At 37.4% G+C, this 26,362-nt stretch overlaps 1 protein-coding gene across 2 annotated transcripts; it reads left to right on the top strand.

Moving 5' to 3' along the window:
* The first annotated feature begins 1,103 nt into the window (after positions 1–1,103).
* On the top strand, positions 1,104–26,120 carry LOC131155813 (uncharacterized CRM domain-containing protein At3g25440, chloroplastic). 2 transcript variants are annotated; one of them, XM_058109244.1, is made up of 4 exons: positions 1,104–1,378; positions 2,852–3,182; positions 4,728–5,135; positions 25,268–26,120. In XM_058109244.1, the coding sequence occupies exons 1-4, from the start codon at positions 1,230–1,232 to the stop codon at positions 25,796–25,798; spliced, it is 1,419 nt and encodes a 472-aa protein (XP_057965227.1). In that variant the 5' UTR covers positions 1,104–1,229; the 3' UTR covers positions 25,799–26,120. The 2 variants fall into 2 exon arrangements, with proteins under 2 accessions (XP_057965227.1, XP_057965228.1); XM_058109245.1 differs by having other exon boundaries at positions 1,108–1,378; positions 2,874–3,182.
* The last annotated feature ends 242 nt before the right edge of the window (positions 26,121–26,362 follow it).

The following is a 26,362-nucleotide window of genomic DNA, read 5'->3' as shown; positions in this document are numbered from 1 at the left end:
CCCCTTTTGATTTTTGCTTCATTTACTTTACTACCCCTCATTTGCATTTCATTTGGTATTCTTCTTCTTTATTCCAAAATTGAATTATGTTTCATTATTAATTAATATATTATAATACATAATAAAATAATATATGATTTTCTAATATATTTTTAAAATTATAAAATAGCCATCACATTTTCTTATATTTACAAAATTGACCTCACTTATGAACAATGTCACTTATAAGTGATCAAAAAGTTATCTTAACTCCCATTTGGGAGCATTTTAAAAAATCTTATAACACTTATGACTTAAAGTAAGAACTTTTACAAAAAAAGAAAAGAAAAAAAGATGTTTGGTTTGTATTACAACAAACACTTATTGTAAAAGGTATTTTTCCAAAAAAGATTAATTATTAATATCATTAATAAAAATATATAAGAGTAAATTATAATAATATAATATACAAAAAAGAATAAAATACTATTATGTAATAAAATAAAATGCTATGGTGGTTGTTTTATCAAATTATTATATTATATTAAATAATAAATTATATTATAGTGTTATAATACTTGAGATTTTTATTTACACATAACAAATTACATATTAAAAAAATAATACTTATAACATATAAGATAAAATATAATATTAATAATATAGTTAAAATAAAATAATAATAATAAAATATAATAAAATACAATATGCAAATTTTAATCGAATACATAATTATCAAAATAATTTTATTATAAAAAATATTTTAATAAAATAATGGTATGTAATAATTACATAGTTACAATATTATTATTTCATATTAAAATAAAAGAATAAATATTTTATACTATAATATTATAAATGATAAATTTAACTAATTTTCGATTCTTATGTTTATATATATACAACTTTCATTTCAATTTGTATAAACATAGCAAATCCAGATGAATCCGGTTTGTCTGAGTCGGCACTGGTTCTCTCTGGTTTTTGCCGGGTTAAGTGTTTGAAGATATTTTTATTCAAATCGGACCAGGGAGTGGGTTCGGTTTCGGGTCAACCGGTTGAACTGACCGATCCGGTCCGGTTTTCAAAACATTGACTACAGCCGCCCCCACTGTCTTACTTCAGTCTCTTCGCCAAGCCCCAATGCTACGGTTGCCTCCTCTGTCTGCCTTCTCTCCGACTCTTTAGCCTCCTCTCCAAGCTCCAATGCTACAGTTGCCTCCACTGTCTCAATCTTCTCTCCAGACTCCATGACCAAGAAGGGACGTTCGACCCTCTCCAGTCTCCAAGCTCACGTCACCGTCATGGCGTCACCAAGGCACTACTCATCGCTGCCTTTCTCCTCTCCACATCTCCACCAGAATGGTTCAAACTTCACCGCAAGATCTGCAATCGTGAGGTGATTTTTTGTCGGCCTCGCCTCTCTGCTGCCTGTCACCTCTCCTAAACCCCAATCTTTGAGTTTTCTGTAATATGCATAGGAGAATTGAGGGACTTCTTATAGGGATCTATGTGTGCGAATGATTTGTTGGTGGTTCAGATCATTTAGGGCTTTTTAGTGGTATCGATGGAGGATTTATTATATGTACTTTGTTTTGATGCACAGATCAATGTGTTTATCTTGCTATTTTCTGTTTGGCTTCCTAGAAATGAGAAAAGAATCTCCAAACAAAATTAAGTACTTTTTATTTTTTGCACATATTTAATTGAAATAAATGAATAATAAGTTGAATTATCACCATTGTGATTGAAACCAAATAGTGCGAAATTTCTATTTGCACCTTGAAACCCTAGATTTTGGCATAGCCATGTGCGATTTCATAAATTGTAACTAATGGTATTAAGCCCGAGCCCGAGCCCGAGCTTGAGCCCAAGCTGAAGTTCTAGCTTGCAAATGAGTTGAGCCCAAGCTTGAGCTCGAGTTCAAGCCAACAATTTCAATTTCAAGCCAAGCCCGAGCCTTACTTTTTGAGCTTGAACCGAGGGGAGCCCAAGCTGAGATATTAGTCTGCCAAGTGCCAAGTTGAGCCTGAACATGTTAAAGCTTAGCTCGGCTCGTCTTGGTTCATTTGCAGCCCTAGCCATATCCTTGGTCAAATAGCCAAATATCTCAAGATTTTGTAGATCATATTACCAAAATTTGATTATTAGTAACCTACTTCTTCAAATAATCATATGTAATAGTTCAACTGATTCTGTTTATTCTTTTTAGCATATTAATTTTAAAATATAAACAAAATTACTCTTTTTTTTTTTTTTGAGATTTTTAGAAGGCAAGATTGAAGGGGTACTTATTGTTTGGATGATTGAAGAATTGGATGTGTAATTATATTTTATTTTATTTTTTCTGGGTTTAATTTGAAGGCTAATATTCTGAATTCGTGATATTTTCAATGGCCTCTTTTATTGGTCTCCTATTTAGTGATGAAGTGTTGGTGGGGACTTTGTGATTGCAAAACAGTTAACGAAGTAGTTACAGAAGAGGGAAAAGAGTGGCTAATTCTGAGCATTCTAAGAATGTCATACATTTTTCCAATTTCATCCCTCTTAGATTCACTATTATTTCTGGGTCACCTAATATGTTAGAAATTTCTGTTTTAGATTTTCTACGTTTTCGAAAGTGTTGACAGTATTTAGCACTGCAATATGTATTGATCTTAAGAACTTGGTTGGATTTTCCTTTAGGAAATATTTTGTTCAAAGATTTCGAACATTCTTTTGCATGAACCTTGGGTGCGGCCTAAACATTGATGTGCGGAAGGAAAAGGACAAAAAATGTTGTATCTGTAATTTAATGAAATCTAAAAATAATGTACAGTTAACCTTTATTTACAAAGACAATCTACATGAAGATAATCTCATGCTATAGTAGCTTGTGTGATGTGATATGTAAGGGTTTTGGTCATGGACCTTCTCTTCGAACACCTTATGAAAGACAATGGTTTCCTCCTGGGAGGCATCAATGGATCCACTCTGCTCAGTTTCTATATGTGGCTGACAAAGGTATGGGGCCAGCAGGGCATTGTGGAGGCAGTACAATTATTGCTGGTGCAGGCGACACAAAAGGTAATGCTAAAGTAAAGAGGAAGAAATTGAAGGGAAAACGAGCAGTTGTAAGGTGGTTGAAGTTTTTCAGATGGAAGAAGAAGAAAGAGTATCAAAGGATGACGGCAGAGGAAAAGATTTTGTACAAATTAAAAAAGGCAAGTGTCTTTTTTTTTGCTTTCTTCCTCTTTTTTATTGTCAGTCGTTGTAATATACACTCCTAAAATGCGTGTAATCAAATCTAAAATTTTAGCAAGTGTAGTAGTTGCAAAATTTTTAATATGTTAATGTTATGCAGTTTATTTTCTACTTATATGTTTGTCAATGGATATTTTAATGAAATCATGCTGAAATATTCATGCAAATTAAAGTCTACTTATATAGCAGTCTAGGTGTCATACAAGAATTTTGGCTGTACCATTTGTGGCTTGTGGATATAATCTTAGCTGTATTTAGGTATGCTACTGTTGGAATGATTATTTTCTAGGTATATGTCCATTATTTGGTACTCTTATTTTGAGTAATTTCCTTTTGCGAGTTTTGGGGGAATTTCTTAGAGTGCTTTGCGTGTGATTGGAGGGCTGCTTTGATGCAATTTTTGTTTTCACTTGGCGGCCTTTTGTCCTCCCCTTTGTTTTTTAGGAGGATGCCTTATCATGTTTGTTTTATTCTTTCTTAATAAATATATTTTTTCCCTATCCAAAAGAAAAGCAGAGCATTCTTGGTTTGACTTCTCAGACCACTTTTGCTTTTGGACACAAAAATTGATTTGCTTTGCCCAAGCCTATATTAAAGCTTAAATTTGGCTTGTAAGGAAGGCACTGGATTTTGGTGAAAAACAGAGTTCATTAAAGAGATTCTCCCCTGTTTCTTTTCTCACTATTTTCTTTTCCTCCTAGTCTTTGAGAGAGACTTGACTGGCACAGCCCTTTGTTATTTTTCCTCTTCATTTGTCCACTCTTCTTAGTAATTTTGTTTCTCACCATGGAAAGAACCTTAGCTGTGCCAAGTTCTGCGACTAACAAAAATAGAACTGAAGTAAATGTAGTTATTTTAGGATTCTAAGCTGAACCAAGGTGCTTGAACTCAGCTTGGGGATTCACGTGGCTGGACACTTGTTCTAACATTGTTAATGTGATGCAGATTCAAGGTTATTTTCTAATATTACAAGCCTAGATAAGAGGTTAGACTACCTGAGTCAAGTCAAGCTAGTCAATTCATGAAATGAAGAGGCAAGTTTAGCCCTATTTTATAGCTCGTAAACTTTCCAAGCTGAGGTTGGGCAGTCCAGTAGACTCAGCCCTGATCTTACCTTTTTTTTTAAAATAATTTTTTCATTTGGTGGAGTGGCTATGCAAAATTATTGTTTTTTTACATATGAGCAAAATGATTAAAATTTTCTTTTACCAAATGATTGTGTATACTGCCCAGTAGACCTGCACCTGCGTTATATATATAATATTTAATACCCTTTGCCACACTGCAACTAGAGTATTTATAACATTATAAGAGATTGTACTCCTGCTTGCATGTATTTTGACATCCTGGTGAATAAATTGACTTAAGATTTTTAACATTATATGGGCTGGGTTTCTCCATTTGTTTCTCTCTCTAGTTTCTTTCTTTATAATTTATACTTGGTTGCAGCATAACATGGATTTGAATTTTAGGTGCATGGATTTGAACAAATTTCTCCTTTTCAGGCTCGCAAGAAAGAGGAAAGGCTTGTGGAATCTCTAAAAAAAATTGAACCTTCAGAGTCATGTGAAACAACTCATGATCCAGAGATATTGACACCAGAAGAGCATTTCTTCTTTTTGACAATGGGCCTCAAGTGCAAGAACTATGTGCCAATTGGAAGACGAGGAATATATCAAGGTGTAATTCTGAACATGCACTTGCACTGGAAGAAACACCAAACGCTAAAGGTAGTCGTGAAGACATTCTCACATGAGGAGGTTAAGGAGATTGCCGCTGAGTTGGCAAGATTGAGTGGAGGGATTGTTCTCGACATCCATGAAAAAAACATAATAATCATGTACAGAGGGAAGAACTATTCTCAACCACCAACAGAGATAATGTCACCCAGGATCACCCTATCTAGGAAGAAGGTCGTTCTCTCTCTCTCTCTCTCTCTCTCTCTCTGTGTGGTGTGTGTATATATAGTGTATCTCTTTGTGTGTGCTAGTGCCTATGTTGAAAAAGCCCCTTGAAAGATACCATATTAAATATTTATTGTTCAAGGCACCTATAATAATAAGCAAAGATATACTACTGATGCCAGTATACTTGGATCTTTGATTGGAAAAACCATTCCTACTGTTGGCTTTGACCCCCCCAACCCAGCACACACACAGTTAAATGGGAATGAAATTGAGCGTGTTCAATTTTCTTTAGGAAGCTTTTGATATCACATGAAAATTTAATCAATCTACTTGGTTTTTCGTGCAAATGGAATGAGCTATCTTGTTTTGCAATTTTTTAAATAATTTATTATTGTTATTATTACTTTTATTATTGTTATTATTATTATTATTATTATTATTATTATTATTTGTATTATTTTGGTTCATGTGTTGGGAATGGTCGGCCCCAAGCCACCTAAAGGAGGAAGGTTGCACTAAGTAGCTAGTGTGAAACTTTTTAGATCTCTATTAAATGAATATTTACCAATTATTTGTTGGTGTTCCCAATGAATGACACATTGCACTTTTGCTACTTAGCTGTAGCGAAGAATGGGCAAGGGTGGCTGGGTTGCTGCCCTGAAAGTGACATGCTGGGTTGGAGCCCAGGTATAATGTCAAATATGTTAGGGTTCTTGCAGTAATTTGGACATGGGTAGATAAAGAAGCTAGTTTAGGAGACTAAGGTTAGTTTAGTAACTTGTGACATTGGGACACTATGAACGGGTCTAATATACAGAGGACCAAGTCAGATGGGCCAAATAAGTCAAAATTAATGTGGGTTGAGAAAACGAGGGCCTCTTGTCTTAATGAGGCCAGTAGGTTTGCTTTAACTGTCAACATGAAGCTTATCGGATCTGAAAATGGAGAGATAGGTAAGCAAGGTCTCGATAAGATGATTTTGTAATGTATGGCAGAAGGATGCAACAAACATTAAGAAGTGGGTTAAATGGGAATTGCTCAGAAATTTGTTAGTAACTCCCATAGTAAGGACGAAAACCTACACTCAGAAAGATACTCTCATACTGTACTGCAGCAACCCAATTGTACTTTGAATCCTCAATCTTCTCCTGAAAAATCAGTTTCAAAGGAAAATCAAAGACTAAATTTGAAGTGGAAACAAAATTTGATTCTTTGTTTGATGAGGATGATTTGAGCAGCATTTGTGAATCTGAGAAGGAACTTTTATTTGACTAGATAAGAGCTGATTTTGATCTTGCAGAGGAGAGTGAGTTTTTTCAAATATTTGAAGGAGAGTTTGGAAATGCTGAATTAAATGGATCGGGACAGAATGTACACAATGGTAATCCCTCACAAAAAATGGAGCTAATGCACCAACATCGGACTCGTGAATGTACATAGTAAAGTAAAGATTGTGTTAATCACTTTTCGGACCATTTGATTGCCTTAATTGAAAAGGGTTCTTTTCCATCCAACCCTGATCTTGATTCTCCTCTTTCTAATAATTTGGATGTCCTTACAATGGATGTCGCCCGGGGGGGGGGGGGGGGATATTGTTGAATAGGTAAATGCTTCTTTGGGGGATCCTTGTTCCTCTAAAAGTATTCTCCTCCTTCCCTTTCAAACTGCTCTTATTTCTAATACCTTGTGCCAGAGGGAGGTTCCTTCAAGGGGAGACGGATGTGGGCTAAGCTGTAAAGAAGGTGAGAGATACTTACAAGACTTTCATGAACTCTTAGAAGATTTTGGCCTGAAACTAGTGGATCCCTTTGGAAAGGAGGTGAGGTGGGGGGGGGGGGGGGTTTTAAACCGAGAACCTATGAGAGAAAGAAAAAGAAAGTTCATAAAGAATTAAAAAACTTGGTCTCTTCTATTAATTATGGGGGTGTTAAGGGAATTGGGAAGTGTGTTAAATTATGAAGATTATCAGTTGGAACGTTAGAGGTTTAAGAGGAGTTAGGAAAAAAAATCTTATTAAGGCAATGTTGTCTTAAGTACTCCCCGGACGTTTTGCTGATTTTGGAAACTAAATTGGAGATGATTGACAAGGGATCATTAAGATTATTTGGGGTGGTTGGTGTAGGGAGTGGGGCTTCTTACCATCTCGTGGTGCTTCAGGGGGTGTTCTTATCATATGGGACTCTTGGTCTATTTTTGAAGTGGATAGTTTCGTGGGTTTCTTTTCGCTCTTGGTTCTTGTCAAAGTGAAAGGGAGTGGTCAGTTGTTGGTTTCCTTAGTGTATGGTCCATCTAGGCCTACTCTCAGGAGTGCGTTCTGGGATGAGCTTTACTTCATTTTTGAATTTTGTTCCCCTAGGTGGGTAGTGGGCGGGGATTTTAAGTTTGTTAGAATTCTGAGGGAGAATTAGGGGGGGGGGGGGGAGTTACTTCTAGTGTGTAACATTTTGTCTTGTTGATAAGGGAATATGGCCTTAGAGATGCCTTGAGCAATGTTTCTTATACTTGGTCAGTTGGGGGGTGGGAGGGGCTAGGGCAGTGGCTAGTAGAGTGGATAGGTTTTTGTTTTGTAGTGATTGGGAAGACAAATTCTCTAATCTCTCCCAAACTATTCGTCCGAGACCTACTTTTTTGATCACTTTCCCATTCTGCAAGAATCTAATAGAGTAGCTTGGGGTCCCACTCCTTGTAGGTTTGAGAATGTGTGGTTGGATCATCCTTTGTTTAAGCAATTATTGAGAAACGCTTGGGGAGAGGATATAGGGTGGGGTTGGGAAGGTTTTAGGTCTATGAGGAAGTTGAAACATCTTAAGGAAAAGCTAAAAGCGTGGAATGAGGAAGTGTTTAGTGATGTCAGAGTTAGAAAATCTTGAATCCTAGGTGAGTTAGAATCTTTGGATAAAAAGGAAGAGGAGACAGATCTCTCAAAGATTGAGGAGGCTAGAAGGATCTCTTTAATGAAATGAGAAGTTGGAGGAAAAAAAATTAAATTCAAATGGGTAAGAGAAGGTGATTGTAATACTGGTTTTTTTCGTAGGCTTGCTGATGGTATGAGGTAAAAATTGATTAAGGAGCTGGAGGTGGGGGAAGGAACTATTATTAATGATCCTAGTGGGATTGCTTCAAAGATCTATCATTTCTTTGAAAATCTCTGTTTTGAGGAGGTGGTTTGGAGATCGATGGTTGAGGGGTCAGATCGGAATCCCATATCTAGAGATTAGATGCTTTGGTTAGAGAGACCATTTGAGGAGGAGGGGAGGGGGTTAGTTTTTAGGATGGATAGGGATAAGACTCCGACTTCGGCTGGTTTTAATTTGGATTTCTTTTAAGACTCTTGGGATATTATTAAGGATAACCTGTTTAAAAAAATAAAGAAGGATAACCTGTTTAAAGGTTTTGCTTAATTTCATGGGAACGGGAGGCTGACTAGGAACATTAACTCTACATTTATTACCCTTTTGTCTAAGAAATCTAGATCCATTAAGGTAAAGAACTCCAGACCTCTCTAGTGTCTATAAGATCTTCACCAAAGTTCTAGCAAATAGGCTGAGTGTATTGCTGGATAAGACTTTCTATAGCTCTGGGTGCTTTTTTTTTTTTTGTGGGGGGGGGGGGGGGGGGGGGGGAGGGGGGGCGCGTGGACACAAATTGTGGATGTTATCTTGGTGGCTAATGAGGTAGTGGAGTTGGTGGAAGAAGAGGGACTTTATTTTCAAATTGGATTTTGAGAAGGCCTTTGATAGAATTAGTTCGAGTTTTCTGAATAATATTTTTGTGAGAAAGGGTTTTGGTAAGTATTGGCGCTAGTGGATAGGGGGTTGTTTGTTTAAATGCGTGGTTCTCGGTAGTAGTGAATGGGGAACCTAAGTCTTGTTTTAGGGCTTCTAGAGGCATTAGACAGGGGGATCCTCTTTTCCCTTTTTTGTTTGTCTTAGATACCAATGTGTTGAGTAGATTGGTGGATAGGGCTGTGGATAGGGGGTTGGAAGTGGGGAGAGAAGGAGTTGTGGTCTCTCATCTTTAGTTTGCAAATGATTCCATTTTATTTTTAGAAGATCACAACCCTTCTTTGGATTGTGTTTTGAGCATTTTTCAAAGTTTTTGAGAGAATATCGGGGCTTAAAATAAATATGGGGATAAGTGGTTTAGCGAATATTAATGTGCCTATTGATCGAGTTAGGGAGCGACCTTCCATTGTTGGATGTGGTATATTAGAGTGGCCTATGACTTATCTAGGGGTCCTGCGGGGGGGCAATCCTAGATGTGTGGATTTTTGGAATTTGGAAGTGGAGAGCAATTTTAAGAGGCTTGACAGTTGGAAGGGGGCTCTTTTTTCTATAGGGGCTAGAATCACTCATCCAGGCTTGCTTATCTAGTATCTCATTATATTATTTTTTAGTTTTTAGAATGCTAGTGTGGATTGCTCAGAAGATTGAGAAAATCATGAGGGATTTCTGTGGTCCAAAGTTGGGGATTTTAGGGATCAATTAGTAAGATGGGGTGAGGTTTGTAGGTCTAAATTGGAGGCTAGGATGGGTCTTGGAAATTTAGTGTCTAACAACATCGCCCTTTGAGCTAAGTGGACATGGCATTTTCCCTTAGAAGATGACTCCCTTTGGCATAGTGTGATTAGAAGCAAGTATGGGGTGGTGGAGAATGGGTGGGGTACCAATATTTGTTTTAGATGTTAAGTGGTCATGGCGTTTTCCCTTAAAAGATCAATCCCTTTGGCATAGTGTGATTGGAAGCAAGTATGGGGTGGGTGAGAATGGTTTGGGTACCAATATTAGTTTGAGATGTTCATTGGAGAGTCCTTGGAAATCTATTTCTCAAATATAACCCTTATTTGCAATTACACCTCACAATAAATTTGCGGTGGGGATGGGTTCTCGTATTCGATTTTGGAAAGATCCTGGTTGGAGAATGATATTCTGGGCACATCTTTTCCATGTCTTTTTCACTTGAGCTTAGGGCTAGATAGTATGATTTCGTTCTTTGTGGTTGGTTTGGGTAGCCCTTTGGTTTCGTGGAACTTTCATTTCAGAGGACCTTTTAACGATTGAGAACCTTGTTATTGTTATTGAGCAACTGTCATCTTTCTTCAACTAGGGATAGTTGGTCTTGGGTTTTGGAACATTTGAGGGTTTTACTCTTGTAATTTTTTTTTTGAGTTTTTGACCCATTCTAATTCTTGTTTTCCCCTGTATTCTTCTATCTGGTAGGTAAAAGCTCCCTGGGAAATTAAGCCTTTCATATGGTTAATTGTTCTTAATAAAATTAACACTAATAACTGTTGCGAGTCAGGAGACCTTTGAAGGCCTTATCTCCAGATGTATGCGTGGAATGCTATTTGAATTCTTAAGTGGCACCTCATTTATTTTTACACATTGTCTATTCTTGGATGATCTGGAATAGTTTATTTGGTGTGGTGGGAGAATCTTGAGTCTATCTAGCGTGGGTGGGGGAATTGTTGTCTATTTCCTTTGAGGGGTTTAGTAGAGAAGGAAGGAGAGGATGACACCATGGAAGTGTGGTATTTTTGCGGTGTCATGGGGATTATGGTTAGAGTGTAATGCACGTATTTTTTCAGGGAGAAAATTGAATTGGCAGCTGGTTTGGGAGAAGATTCATTACTTGGATTCTTTATGGTGTGTTGGGTTCGGCTGCTTCAAGGGAGTTAGTTTTTCAGATATTCTGTGAGACTGGAGGAATCTTCTGCTCTGAATTTTATGTTTGTTTGTTTTTCCAGTTTTTGTTTATTTAGTTTGTTATTTCTTTGTTTTTCCCGAATTTTTATGAGAGAAGTCTTTCTCTTTTTTGTAAATTCTCTTCTTATCAATGAAATCTCTTCTTTTGCTATAAAAAAAAAAAAAGAAGTCAAATAGATTTAACTAGGAGGTAAGGATTGTAAAGTTATTATTGGCAAAAATTTAACTGCACGAAGTATAGTATTAGTGTTAGATATATGCATAAAAAAAATGGAAAAGAAAGGGTAATGTAAGTGTTAGATATATACATAAAAAAATGGAAGAGAAATGGTAACATAGATTGTGAAATTTAAGATAAGATAATAAAAGACAGTGACTAGACAATAAGAGATAATGTAGGCAAACATTCTTTTTAGTAGGAAAGCTGGTTCTATTAAAGAGATAACAAAAGACGTTTTAGGTGGATCTAGGCGAAGTTGCTTGACTAATAAGAAGAGTGAGGTGGCGGGATCAAGGTATCTAAAAAGATGTTAAACCGAAAAAATGTGTTAATGGGAAAAATCTAAAAAATGGAGGCAAGAAAAAAAAAGGTTGTTAGTGAAGCAAAACATAGAGCACATAATAATTTATACATTGGAGTGCTAGACTAGATACAAAGCGAGGGGGAAAAACATTTAAATTTTGTTAGAGTTAGAGAGAGCAAATTCTTATGTAACATCAATGTATAAAAAATATCGATGATGTTATTTTAGTTAAAGAGGAAGGCTTCGTCTCTCATTCCTTTCAAAGTGTTTTGGTGTGTTTGGAAGAGAAGAATAGAGGAGTATTCAAAAATTCAATCTCAACATTTCAGCTTAGCAAAGAGCAGTGGTCTATTGTGGTTACTAGTTGGCATAGTGGACTTGTAGAAAATGATTTCAATGTAATTTTTGACTTTAAGGTGGTTTATTTCTTGTACTTTGGGTTGGCATCCCCTTGATGCCCTCTTAATATATATTGTCTTTACTGTATATTTCTTGTACTAAGTTTGTAGATTGTGCGGTTTTGAATTGGCCGATTATCTATTTAGGTGTTCCCTTAGGTGGTAATCCTAATCTTCATTCTTTCTGGGATCTTGTTTTTGAGAGAGTGTCTAGGAGACTGAATGGGTGAAAAGGATTGTTCTTTGCCTTAAGGGGTCGAATTACTCTTGTTTATGCATGTCTATCTTCCATTCTGTTGTATTATCTCTCTTTTTAGACTTCTTGTGAGAGTGGCGCACAGGCTTGAGAAATTAATGAGGGATTTCTTGTGGTTGAGTGGGGGAAGAGAGTCAAAGAGATCACTTGTAGGTTGGGAGACTCTATGTAGATCAAAAAGGGAGGTCTAGGTCTTGGTAATTTGGTGTCCAAAAGCGTTTCTTTGGTGGGGAAATGGTTATGGTGCTTATCTTTTTAATCTAATTCTCTTTGGCGTAAGTTAGTTTGCAATAAATTTGGTCTACTATAGAATGGTTGGTATGCTAAAGTTGGGTTCAATATTACTCATGCAAGTCCTTGGAAGTTTATATCTTAGATTTATGATTATTTCTTGCCTAAAATCCAGTACATGGTGGGTAATGGGGAGCGAATTCGTTTATAGGAGGACCTTTGGATTGGGGAGATGCCATTGGCTATTGCTTTTCCCCATCTTTATCAAGTCTCTATTCTTCATGATATCCTTATTTTTGTTTTTGTTTTTTTTCTTTTGCAAGGGGATAGTCTCTCGGAATTTCCATTTTGAGAGAAGTTTCAAAGATGGAGAAATGGATGAGTTGGCTCTTTTAAGTAGTTTGCTTGATTCTATTCGTGTTCTTTTGGGGAATGATAAAAGATTTGGAGTTTAGATCCTTCTGGGGACTTCTCAATCTTTTTTCTCTTATTTGACTTGCAACCCTAATAAGGATCCTTTTGGCGTGTACTCTTCGATTTGGAAAGCTTAAGCTCTCTCAGAAATAAAAGCTTTATTTGCATTGAGGTACTTGATAGAATTAATACTAAATTACTGATGATGTGCTTCAGAAGAGAACACCTAATAAGGCCCTATCACTGGATGTTTGTGTCCTTTGTTTGAGTAGTGTGGAGACTTCCTCACATTTGTTTCTTCATTGCCTCTTTACTTGGGTTGTTTGGTATAAGTATAAATTAGTTGGTATATGTGGTGAAAACTGGATTTTTCCTACAACTTTGAAGGCTTTTTGCTCTATCACATTTAGAGGTTTTGGAAAAAGGATGGCTAGGAAAGCCTTGTGGCGATGCACTATTATGGTTGTTATTTACTTTAGTTATCGATATGCTGGGTATACTGATCAATCGTGCCTAGGGTCTCAATGTCATTCGAGGTCTCAACGTAGGTAGGGAGGAGATCATAGTTCCACATCACAAATTTGCTGATGAAACCATCCTTTTTCTTGATGGTATTTTGAATTTTCACATGAGTCTTACGTTACTAAAAATTTTTGAGAATATTTTGGGTCTTAAAATTAACATGTTTGAGAGTGGGGTAGCGGGTGTCAACTTGGGTTTGCCAGAGTTGATGGTTTGGTTAACTTGTGGGTTGCACAATTTTGCAGTGGCCTTGACTTATTTGGGTCTTCCCCTTGGTGGTAATTGTGCATGTATTTCGTTTTGGGACCCAAAGGTGGAGCTAGTGGGGAATAGATTTTTTTTTTTTGGGGGGGGGGGGGTTGTTGAAGAAAGCTTACTTGTCTTTAGGAGGTTGCATTGCCCTGATAAATGCTTCTCTTTCTACCTATATATCTTCTTCCCCTTTCCAAAATTCTAGTTGGGTCATGGAGACCTTGGAGAGGATTATGAGGGTTTTATGGGCAGGATTTGGGGAAGGTGAGATCATATGGTTAGCTGGGGTAGGATTAGAAGACCTAAGTCTGATGGGGGTTTGGGTTTTAGGAACATGGAGACTAAAAACATTTTGCTAGTTGGAAAATGGCTTTGGAGGTTTCCCTTGGAGGTTGACTCCCTTTGGCACTTGGTAGAAGTAAATATGATTTGCATTGAAATGGGTAGGATAGTAGAGGAAGTGGTTGGGCTTCTCGGGCAAGTCCTTGGAAATTCATTTCTTAGATAGCCCATTATTCTACCCTCTTACTCGTTTCCAAGTTGGTAATGGAAATAGCTTTTGTTTTTGGGAAGACATCTTGGTGGGGAGGTTTCGTTGGATTCTTTAGCCCCTTGTCTTTTTAGATTGTCTAGGTTACACAACTCTCCGATTATTGGTTTCTATAATTTGGAGGGGGGGCTCGGCTCTCTCTTGGGATTTTCACTTTTTAGGAATCTGAATGGGAGAGAGGTTGATGATTTAGTTATTTTATTGAGAGTGCTGGAATTTTTTTCACCCATGGTGAGAGATGATTTGAGGATTTGGTTAAGGGATTCCTTTGGTTCTTTTTCCACAAAATCGTTTTTTTTTCGACTTATGAAATCCACTAGTCCGTGTACTTTCCATTTGAATAATTTTATTTGGAAGGCAAAGGTTCCTTTCAAAACTACAGCTTTCATGTGGACTTTGGTACTTTATCAGGTTAATACCAATGATTTGCTGCAAAAAAAGGAGGCCTCACAAAACTATAAGTCCAGATCTATGTATCATGTGCCATGGCTCAAGTGAAACTATCAACCCTTTGTTCCTACATTGTAGGATGGTCTAAGTGGCTTTAGTTTATGCTGTTTTCAGTTTTTGGTGAGGCTGTGGTTTTCCCAAGGACAGCTGAAGCACGCTAAAAGTGTGTGATGGAGGTTTTGGGAGAAGGGAGGATCCTTTGAGGAGCACCTCCATCTTTGCTCTCCTTTGGACTCTTTGGATGAAAGGAATGCAAGGATTTTTAATGGCAATTCAAATCCTCCTTGCCTTCTTTGGGAAAGAGTGTTTTCCTTGTGTCATTTTTGGGCTTATTCCTCTGGGTTTTTTCGAGGTTTACTTTTGTCAAATTTTTAGAGGAACTAGAGGGGAGCATTATTGTAATCCTTTTGGTTTTTTTATTTCTTTAGGAGGATCCCTTATCCTCCATCTTGATGTAAATTCTTCTCTTTATTTTTAATGGATTCCTCTTTCTATCAAAAAGAAACAAAAGATTTAGAATCTACAGCAAGGAGAATTCTTGCTTAACAAAATCTAGGACAAACTAGATAGTAAATACGGAAAAAAGGAAAAGAGAAGAAGTGTTAAGATTTGATTAAAATGAATGTCCTAACTTGAAGATATGTCTCTTCCTCTATTTATAATTCAAATTTAAAACAGTCTTATGACAATAATACCCTTACTAACTCTCACTAATTAACATACTAACACACTCAATAATAATAATAATACTAAAAGACATATACAACCTCTTAACACTCCCCCTTAAGCTGGAGCATAAATGTCATATGCTCCTAGCTTGTTACAAATGAATTTAACACGAGCACCCCCAACAATTTGGTAAACAAATCAGCAAGCTGCATGTCCGACTTCACATAAGTGGTTGTAATGAGCTTCTACACAAGTTTCTGCCGAACAAAATGACAATCAATTTCAATGTGCTTTGTCTAATGATGAAAGACTGGGTTGGAGGCAATATGAAAGCAGCTTGATTATCATACATCAACTTCATAGGCTGAGAATGCAAAAAACTTAATTCTTCCAACATGTTCTTTAACCAGACAAGTTCACAAGCAGTATGAGCCATAGCTCTATATTTTGATTCAGCACTTGACCTTCCCACCATAGTTTGTTTCTTACTCTTCCAAGAAACCAAATTACCACCAACCAAGATATAGTACCTGGTGGTGGATCCCCAATTGGAAAGCGATCTAGCTCAATCTGCAACTGTATTTCCATGGATATATGTGTGACCTTGATCATGATATAAGAGGCCTCTCCCAAGTGCACCTTTGAGATACCTCAAGATGCGAATTACTGTGTCACAATGACTTGTCCTTTGAGTATCTAGAAATTGACTCACAACACTTGTTGCAAAAGAAATATACGGTTGAGTAACTATGAGATAATCTAACTTTCCCAACAAGTCTCAAGTATTGTTTAGGATTAGGTAGCAAATTGCCCACATTTGACATTAACTTGCTGTTAGAATCCATGGGGGTATCAATTGGTTTAGATCCCAACAAGCCAGTTTTATCCAATAGATCAAGAACGTACTTCCTCTGTGACATAACGGTTCTAATATGAGATCTAGATACTCCTAAACCCAAGAAGGATTTCAACGGTGCCAAATCTTTTGTCTGAAACTTCGTTTGTACAAAAAGTTTGAGACTCTAAATACCTTTATCATCATCACTAACTTAGTTTGAACAAAATGTTTGAGACTCTAAATACCTTTATCATCATCACTTGTAATAACAATAACTACATAAAAAACAAGAAGGTCTTACCCAATGAAGTATGACGATAAAACACAGAATGATCTACAACACACCGTTGAAGACCAAACTCAAGTACTACAACATTGAAACGACCAAACCATGCTTTGGGAAACTGTTTTTAACCATATAAAGCCTTTTTGAGCTGGCACACTGAGCCTGACTCCCTTTGAGCAACAAACCTAGGTAGTTGCTCCATATAAACCTCCTCCTCAAAGTCACCATACAAGAAGGCATTTTTCACGTCTAGCTGATGTAGAGGCCAATGACAAGTAGTAGCAAAGGAGATGAATAAACGTACTGATGTAAGTTTGGCAATTGGAGAAAAGTATCAGAATAATACATACCATACACCTGAGTGTATCCTTTAGCAATGAGACAAGCCTTTAGATGAGCCATAGAACCATTGGGGTTGACTTCCATAGTGTAAACCCAGCGACAACCAACCACAAACTTGTTAGTAGGAAGAGGTACCAAGTCCCAAGTACCATTGTCATGTAAAGCATTCATCTATTCAACTATAGCATCCCTCCACCTAAAATGGGTTCCGAAACAGATTTAGGAAGGGTAGTAGGTGATCGAGTAGTAACAAAACAATAATAGGAGGGTGATAAGGAGTCATAAGAAACATAGTTGGAAATGGGATGTTGAGTACATGTGCATTTACCTTTCTGAACAGCAATAGGAGGATCAACATCATGGAAAGTATGATCCCTAGAGAAGGAAACCAAAGGCGTGGTAGTAGAAGCTAAAGGGGACTCTTTTCCTTGGAGCTGTTGTCGTGACTACACCGACAAATTAGGACTCGAACTATGTGGAGACTCAAATGGTTGGTTGGGCAAGGACAACAACATAGAATTTGGAAGATTAGGCGAAGGAAGAGACTCATTGAGCTTAGAAGCACTTAGTGACTGAGAGAAGTAAGGTTTAGACTTAATGAAGGTAACATCGGTAGAAACAAAGAAGTAGTGCAACATAGGACTATAACGACGATGTTCCTTTTGAGTATATGAGTAGCCTAGAAAGACACATTTTATAGCATGAGGATCCAACTTGTCCACCCTAGTAGTTAGTTGATGAACAAAAGACGCACTCCCAAATGTACGAGGAGGAAGAGAAAATAAAGGTGAATTAGGAAAGAGAATGGAGTAGGGAATTTTATCACTTAGAACAATGGATGGCATTCTGTTGATTAGATAACAAGTAGTAAGTAAAACGTCACTTCAAAACATTTTAGGCACATGCATTTGATAAAGTAAGGTGTGAGTGATTTCAAGAAGATGTCTTGTTTTCCACTCTGACCTGCCATTTTGTTGAAGAGTGTGGGCACAAGATGATTGATGAACAATACCAAACTGAGTCATATAAGTAGTGAATTGTGCATTGAAAAACTCTCTAGCATTATCACTTTGAAGTATTTGAACTTGCAAACCAAATGGAGTCTATATTTTAGAACAAAAGGTACAAAATACATGAAATAACTCGGAATGATTTTTTATTAAATATAGCCAAGTCATTCTTGCATAATCATCCACAAAGGTTACAAAGTACCAGATACCCAACTTGGACACAACCCTACTAGGACCCCGAACATCTTAATGAACTAACATAAAAGGGCTTGTAGCTTGTTTATTAACTCAGGAAGCGAAAGAAACATGATGGTGCTTTCCCAACTGATGAGACTCACAATCAAGACTAGACATAGAACTCAAACTAGGAACAAGACATTTTAACTTTTCCAATGAAGGATGACCCATGCGACAATGAATTTGGAAAGGAGTGGTAGCTGCAGTGTAGGCAGTAGAAGGAGATAGCGGCTCAAAGTGATAGAGTCCACCAGCTTCATGCCCTCCGACAATTGTCTTCCTCATCTTCAAATCTTGAATAACCACAGAATCAGGGAAGAATGTCACTGGACAATTCATGGATTTAGTAATTTTGCGAACGAACATAAGATTGAAAGGAAATTTGAGAATATATAAAACCGAAGGAAGAGAAACAGAAGAAGTGGGATTTACAGTTCCAATTCCCTTGACCGCAGTAGTGGATCCATCAACACGAGTAACACAAGGTAAATTTGCAGGATATTGAAGAGTGGAGAAAAAATTAGGTATACCTGTGATATGATAAGTGGCAATGGAGTCTATGACTCAAGGACTAGGATGAGAAGTACTGGATGAAAGGCATATTGTGTGATTACTTATTTGGCAAGAGATGCAATGGCAAGAGAAACTACTTGTGACACTTGATACTGCTAGAACTTAGAATAATCTTCCTCCGACATAGATGCATTATGTTGCCCCCCACTCGACCCCAAAGGTGAGGAGTTGGTGGTGCTTGCATTGGCTGCCCCCGAAGCTGTAAAGTCAGCGGTGGCTGCATTGGTAACACGTGAAGGTTTGTCGTGAAAATCCCAACATTGCTCAATAGTATAATTATTCCGTCCACAATGTGTGCACTTGCAGGAAGTACCTTTGCTTCGTCTGTCTCTACTACCACGACCACTCGAACCACCGTAATAACTTTTGAGGTTATTTGGTAGAGAACTAGAATCCCATGTGTCGCAAAAACTGTCCTCTTAGAGCCAGATGCAAGAGCAGGAGAATGTGTGCTAAAGGAAGCACGAAGGACATGGGAATAAACATCGGAAAATGATGGCAGCTCGACAATATTGAGTATCTGGGACTGAACTGCCTCAAACTCAGGTCTCAAGCCTAGTAGAACTTGAAGAACTGTCATCTGCTCCCTCTGCTTCTGCATCTAATGAGCGTCGGTTGTTATAGGTTGCTCGACATTAAGCTCCTCATGAATACACTTCATCTCTCAAAAATAATCTGCAATACTCCTATCTACTTGTTGGAACTGAAAGTACTCCAGGGATAAATCATACATACGTGTAATGTTACTAGAGTATATAAGTTTGACATAATCCCAAATCTCCTTGCGTGTGCAATCTGTGGCTCCATCAAATTCCATAAAAAGGAAACAATCAATGCATCTTCCTGAATCCATACGTCTTTTCTCTTCTCATTAGAAGAATTAGATTGGAGCTAGTGGTCAGATTTTCCTAATCCTGCTAATAAATCCGAACAGCTTTAGACCATTGAACATAGTTCTTTCCATCCAACTTTTGAGTCGTTATTTGTGGCAGCAATGTAGGAAACAAATTTTTGGGATTCATAGATTCCATCCCCACACTCACTAATTAGCAACCACACACAAAAGAGAAGAACAATCAAAACTAATCGGGACAATCACAAACTATGTGAAGCACTGACACAACGACAGATGCGGTGAACAACTCACCGACAGATATAGCACTGCCACAGCACTCTCAAATTAGTAACCACACCAAAAACAAGAAGAACAATCAATAATCGGGACAATCACAAACTATGTGTAGCACTGACACAACCACGGACGTGGTGAACAACTCACCGACAGATATAGCACTGCCACAGCCTCACAACTGAACATATGAATGCTGCCACGGCTCCAAAATACTCACAAAAAGCCATCACAAACCCTGAACAGGAATTAACGAAATACCGCTAGTGCATGGTTAAAAAAGGTTGAATTTTTGAGCAAAAAACTGGTCTAACAGCTCAATAATATAGTCTAAAGAAGGAATTAGAGCATGGCAAAGGGAAAAAAAGAAGAAGAAGAAGAAAGTGGCCAGAACTTCACTCACGCTAGCACATGTGGTCGGTCCTGCTGGCTTTTGGCTGGCGCATGGGGGCACGTGGGGTGTCCTTTGGAGATGAGGTTTTGTAGGGTGCGTCGTGTTTTTTTTTGGGGGGGGGGGTTTGTAAATGGGATGGAGGTGAATCTGGGAAGAACAGCCTCGAGAATGGCATTTCTGGTGATGGCTGAGGGGAATAGGGTTTACGTTGGATCACACTTTGATACCATGTTAAGATTTGATTAAAACAAATGACCTAACTTGAAGATAGGTCTCTTCTTCTATTTATAATACAAATTAAATACATTCTAATAACAATAATACCCGTGCTCTATCTCTCACTAATTAACATACTAACACACTCAATACTAATAATGCTAAAAGACATATATAACCTCTAACAAAGGCCACCTTCAAAAAGTGGCTTACAGAATTTAACCCAAGTAATACTGCAGCTGGATGTAACAGCATCAGAATTCTTCTGCAAAAAACCTTGTATTTTTCCTCCAAAGCTTTGATGACAGAAGGTAAAACCAGCTAAGAGCCCCAGTAAATATGATTGTTCTGCAACGGAGTTATAAGCTGCAATCTCCCAGCATAAAATAGATTCTTGTTAGCCCATCAATTCAATCTACTAGAAATCCTCTCAACCAACAAAAAACAGTCGTTCTTAATAAACCTTTCTGAAACCAGAGGCAAACCCAAATATGACAGGAAGAATACCATTCGACATGCCGAAAAGATGCTTTCTGCCTTTAAGTCTTCAGAAATACCAGCTGAAAAAATATAAATTGTAGACTTCATGGATTTGTTTGCTGACTGGAATCAAATATAAGATATCAAGAGAATAATTAATGCTTCTTGCAGAATCCATGTCAATAAGAAAATATGAGCATCTGCAAAACATAGGTTTGTAAGGCCAAGCTTCGTACATTTACTGTGATACTTTAGCTCTCCTTTAGATGCAGCCAATCCCAGTACTTTAGTCTGGACTCCCATAACAATCACAGAGAGGTAAGGGGAAATTGGATCCCCTGCCTAAGTCCCTTACTTTGAAATAACCCTCTAAAGAACCCATTAATAGCCAAAGAAAAAAACAGTAGAGATATATTTTCTGATCCATGAACAAAAGATGGGAGGAATATCAATTTCTTCAAGCACATTGAATAAAAAGTTCTGACGGACAGAATCAAAAGACTTTTCTAGATCCATCTTCATAGCCAAGTGAGGAGACCTATGTTGAGTGGTAATTATGAAGGAGCTCTTGAGCCAAAATAAGATTATCATGGATAGGTCTACCCTTTGCAAATGCTGTTCGATTATGAGCTCCCAAACAACTTTGCAACCTATTAGCCACAATTTTGGTAATAGATTACTATAAAAAAATATTGGTAATACATTTGTAAATGAGATTATGAAATGGCACTAGCCTGAAACACGAAGGAGAAGTAGAATTGTGACACTTTGGGACCCCAAAATGAAAATAGTATAATTCTCTTGCTTCGGAAGCTTTTCGTTCATGAACAAAGAGGAGATTGCCTCCATGAAGTCCTTTTGAATGATATTCCAGAAACTCTCAAAAGAACCTGGCATCAAAGCCATCGGGCACAGGAGCTTTATCATCAGAAAAAAAGGGGGAGGGGGGGGGGGGGACGAATAAGAGAACAACTCTTCTAATTTCATCTTTCTCAATAGGTTTAGAAACAATAACTTTATGACCTTCAGAGTTCAGACCAGGTGAAGTTCAGAAGGCTTAGGAAAGAGACTACAAGAATGAAGCTTCTTGGTTTTTGCCCCCAATAGATTAGCATGAAAAGAGGTCAGTTCCTTCTTAATATCTTCAAAAGAAACAATCTTAGAGCCATTGTGTTTTGTAAAAACTTTAATTTGAGTTTTGGAACTTGTAGCCTTCACAGCATCTGAGAAGAATCTGTTATCTTTATCTCCCAATTTGAGCCTGTTAATCTTAGCTTTATGCCGTAGAGTACTTTCTTCATCCTGGAGAAGCTTGATATACCAATCTTGTTCATTACTTGCTTCTTTAAGAACCAAGGGATCAGGATTAGCGAGCATAAGGTACAGCAAAGTCCATATCATCTTTTGCTTGCTAAATTTTAGATCTCAGACCGACATATCCTATTTGTCAAAATCTTTTAGATGTTTCTCCAAAAATTTCTACTTCTGACAGAGTCTGAACACAGGAACTCCAACAGGGTTATAAGAAGTCCAAACCCTACTGACAGTCTCCATGAAGTCGGGATGCAAAGTCCAGTAATTTGAGAACTTAAGAGGCTAAATTATTCCCTTTCTCTTAAGAAGCCTTGCAGAACTGAAATGCCACAAGAGTGCTCTGAGATTCCTGCAGGAAGACATTCAGCCAGAAGATAGGGGAAAGAATTTCAGCAGTCAACAGAAGCCATAATTCTGTCAAAATTTTCTGGCCAAGAACCCCACCTTTCTTGTTTGACCAAGTAAAGCGAAGACTAGAATAGGGGATGCCCTGCAGAGCAGTAGATGAGATGCAATCTCTGAAATCCTTAAGAACATTAATACAAGCAGTGGGGGATTCGAGCTCTCTGAAGAGCTTCTAATTGTATTTAGATTCCCAAGAACAATCCAGGGGCAGCCACTCACTTCCCCTGTGAAATTAACAAGATTATTCCAAAGGGAACTTCTCTCCTACAGAAGGAAAACCCTGCATTGAGAGCTTAAGACTAATATATTGAGACTGATGATGCATGGCCAAAATATTAATAGCTTTGGGATCAACCCAACCCAAATTCTGCCATGGCCCATGGGAATTTTCACATCCATATTAATATGAAAAAATCCAACTTCTATTTATAGCAGTAGTTATCTTAGCAAAGTTCATTGCTGTAGCTTGTTTCACAATGACCAAGAATACTGACCTCAGACTCTTATTGGCCGTGCTACCGCTTCCTGCTTTAGGGGCTCATTTTGTAGGTTTTTCTCAAGGTTTACCTTTGGATTTTGTAGGTTTGCCTTTCTTCCTCTCATTCTTTCCCGAGGGACCGATCCTCAAAAGAATTTTCTGATTAGGCAACAGAATTTGAATTGGAACTTTGCATCTCTATTTTAGAGGATGATCTAGTCATAATCCTGCCTTGCTTTTTCCCTTTGCCTCCCCAGGAAGACTAATGCATTCTTTACTAGCAGAAGAATCAACCTTATCAAAGCTATTTGTTTCATTTGAAGTTGTATGTGACTTCATTTTATTTTGGGCACTACCAACAAGAAGGGATAAAATTTCCACTGAAGAAAATTTCTCAATCAGTCCTTGTGAAAGACCACTTCTTATTTTTGTTTTTAAATTTTTTTTGTCAATTCCAGTGCATTCATTTAAGCCAGCATTTTACCATTTTATCAAAGCATAAACCACTTTTGCAACTTCCATCTTATCAACAACCTTGGCATTTCACCATCATGCTCCATTTTCCGCTAAGCTCAGGAAAAGGACTAGAAATTTCTGTATGAAAAACCTTAGTATCCTTTTGTTTAATTCTCCAGTCTTTCTTTTCTTTGCAGAAAATGGTGACCAAACTTAGAGCACTTGGTGTATTTTAGAGGCTTCCAGGAGAATTCCAAATCAACTGTAGCGTAACTACCTATAGGTGCTCGACCCCAATCTGATCAGGAAAGTCAAGAGTTAATGTCCATCCCAACAGAGTCTCTTGCTAAAGATAAATTTCTTATTTTCTTCAGGAAAGAACCCAGGTAAAAAAGCCTACCAACAGAGCTTGCAACGTGACTCGAGTCCTCCCGACCTTGTTCAATAAACAGATGGAATACCATAAATCTTTACCCAAACTGGATCTGTCAAGTTGAAATATCTGGCCTTCAGTTTCAGGAGTCCAGGGAGATCAGAATATAAAAGTGCTCTCAATGAACCTAGGTCCGTTCTCCATAATCCATTTATTATATCATTCCTTGCAAATCTGAAAATAAAGGAACCTCAAGATAAAGTTGAAATTTCCTCAGAACCTTCTATATGCTGTATTTTCCAATGATAGTCTTTACATATGAGAAGGGGGTTTTCCAAGGAATTGATCAATCAGAGCCCCCTCCCACTTTTTTTGCCCTAGCTGAAAAACATTACTAGGAAGATAAATCAGAATTCTTCTATCTCTGCAAATTGGTTCAAAAGTAATTCAGTTCAAACTTAGTTGAATAAAAAATTGAATAGATTTTTCTATGATGACCAAGTCTTGGAAAGTCCTCTAATTTCATTACTCCTTTATTCATGTCAAATTGCCTGTTTGAATCTTTGAGGAGAATTTTTTAGCTTACTCCCCACTTTTCTTGCCCTAGCTGAAAAACGTTACTGGGAAGATAAATCAAAATTCTTCCATCTATGCAAATTGGTTCAAAAGTAATTCAGTTCAAACTCAGTTGAATCTAAATTGAATAGATTTTTCTATAAAGAAGACTGAATGTTTGAAAGTCCTCTAATTTCGTTACTCCTTCATCCAGGCCAGATTCTGATTTAGAAGATCTCTCTCCAATATTCATGTAGTTGCCTGTTTGAATCTTTTAGGAGAATTTCCTAGAAACTCCATACTTGGAATCAAATTAAGATCACTCTTAAAAGAGCAACACACAAATACTGAAAATCAACTTCAATAAAATGAAAATCAACTAGGGAAAATTGAATATTGAACAGATCCATTCAATCCATCCAGACAGAGAAGATTTAACTGATCAATTCATGGAAAAATGTTAGCAGACAGTTGTCAATGTGTGCCGAGAGAAAATTCCCTGTTTTCTTCTCATCTCTTCTTTCTATTTCTTTCATTCACTTTTCTCTTTCCCAGACTTTCCTTTGCTGTCCTGCGCATCACCTTGTCTGCTTACCAGAGGATTTGAATAGCACAGATTTTATTGTGAACATTTTTTGGGTGATAAATTTTGAGTCATGCTTATTTTTTGAAAAAAAATTGAAAGGGAAAGTGATTGGAAGATGTATAATGTAAATTTTCTTATGATCTATATTGTTATGGCAGTTCTGTACAACATGGTTTTCTCGTTCCGCCCAGACACCAGCTTGTCAATCATATGCTTGCTACCAATCTTTTTCTAAGGGAAAAAAAAAAAAAAATCTTAGCATTATTTAAAATACAAGTAACTCGAAAGGTTAATAACTGAGCCCTTTAAACTCTTATTTAGCCGAAGGGGTATAGGGGTATATTTGCATTATTGGGATTTGTGGAGATGTCTTGTTGCACGTGGCATGTGCAGCTGCATGCCCGTGGGGTTGGATTTCAGAAATTGTCTTTGATCTGACTCTTGTATGATCTTTGCCTTCTCAATATATGTTTTACTTTCAATTTCTGTATGCAGGCTTTGGATAAATCCAAATACAGGGATGGCCTCCGTGCTGTTGGGAAATATATTCCAAGACTTGAGCAGGATCTTGAGTTGCTCCAGGCTCAGGCTAAAAACAAGACTGGAAATGAAGAAAATGATGTTGAAGAGACGTACGAGGCTGACAATGACAGTAAAAAAATTGAAGCTATTTCAAACCTGCTGCCTGAGAATTCCGAGAAGCTGAGAGGGAGGATTACTGAAAATGACGAATGCTCTGAGGATCCTCTCATGGACACGGGCATGGGATCAGATTCTGAAGCTTTGTCTGATATTTTCGAGACGGACTCCGACTCAGAGATGGAGCAGCCTCTTTACTTGAATGAGTTTGAAAAGTTTCCAGGAGTTGGTGGTCGTGGAGGAGAAGATTTTGAGGAACACCTATGTCAAGTATCTGCAGACTGGAGGAAGGTCAAATCGCTTGGGAAGGATGCTGAGTTACCAGAATTTGATGAGGTTGACCAAGTTTTTCTGCGTGCCGCGTCTCTGTTAAAAAAGAGGAAGTGAAGTATCTCTAAACTCTAGTAGTGCTCCATTGGATGAGTGAACGTTTATTTTCATATTTCTTCATTTTCCTCTTCATTTGTTTGCTTCTTGTTCTTGCTTTTTGTTTTTTGTTTTTTCATCTTTGTTTTTGTTTTTGGTGGTTTGGCGCCAACGTTGGCCATCAGAATCTCAACCTGCTCACTTGACAGCCCACAATTTGTACTAGCTCGACAAATGGAAGAGAGGGAGAGAGAGAGAGATATATAATCTTATTTGGTCTTGGATTTTTATACCCTATTTTCTACTAACAATAAACCCTTATCAAATGCTTAGTATCTTGGAATTGAATGGGTCGGTAGATGAATGGAATGAAAAATTTATGACAAGCATGTGAGAATATAAGACTAATTTTATTCAAATTTTTTTGTCCCAAACAATTCATTACTGTAAAATGCCTTTCCCTTATCAAGAAAAAGTGAAAGTAAAAGTAAAATTAAAACAATTCACTGAAAAGGTAAAAGTAAAAATTAAAACAATTCACTGAAAAGGTAAAACTAAAAATTAAAACAATTCATTTGTAACTTG

Source organism: Malania oleifera, chromosome 5 (assembly GCF_029873635.1).
Source record: "Malania oleifera isolate guangnan ecotype guangnan chromosome 5, ASM2987363v1, whole genome shotgun sequence".
In the NCBI taxonomy this organism is placed as follows: Eukaryota; Viridiplantae; Streptophyta; class Magnoliopsida; order Santalales; family Ximeniaceae; genus Malania; species Malania oleifera.
This window is presented reverse-complemented; position numbering and strand designations above follow the sequence as displayed.

Bases quoted from the DNA above. Each gene is read 5' to 3' on its own strand.
- LOC131155813 (XM_058109244.1), top strand. From the start codon at position 1,230: ATGACCAAGAAGGGACGTTCGACCCTCTCCAGTCTCCAAGCTCACGTC. The intron at 1,379-2,851 runs GTGATTTTTTGT...ATGCTATAGTAG, and splicing joins GCAAGATCTGCAATCGTGAG to CTTGTGTGATGTGATATGTA. The intron at 5,136-25,267 runs GTCGTTCTCTCT...TTCTGTATGCAG, and splicing joins TCACCCTATCTAGGAAGAAG to GCTTTGGATAAATCCAAATA.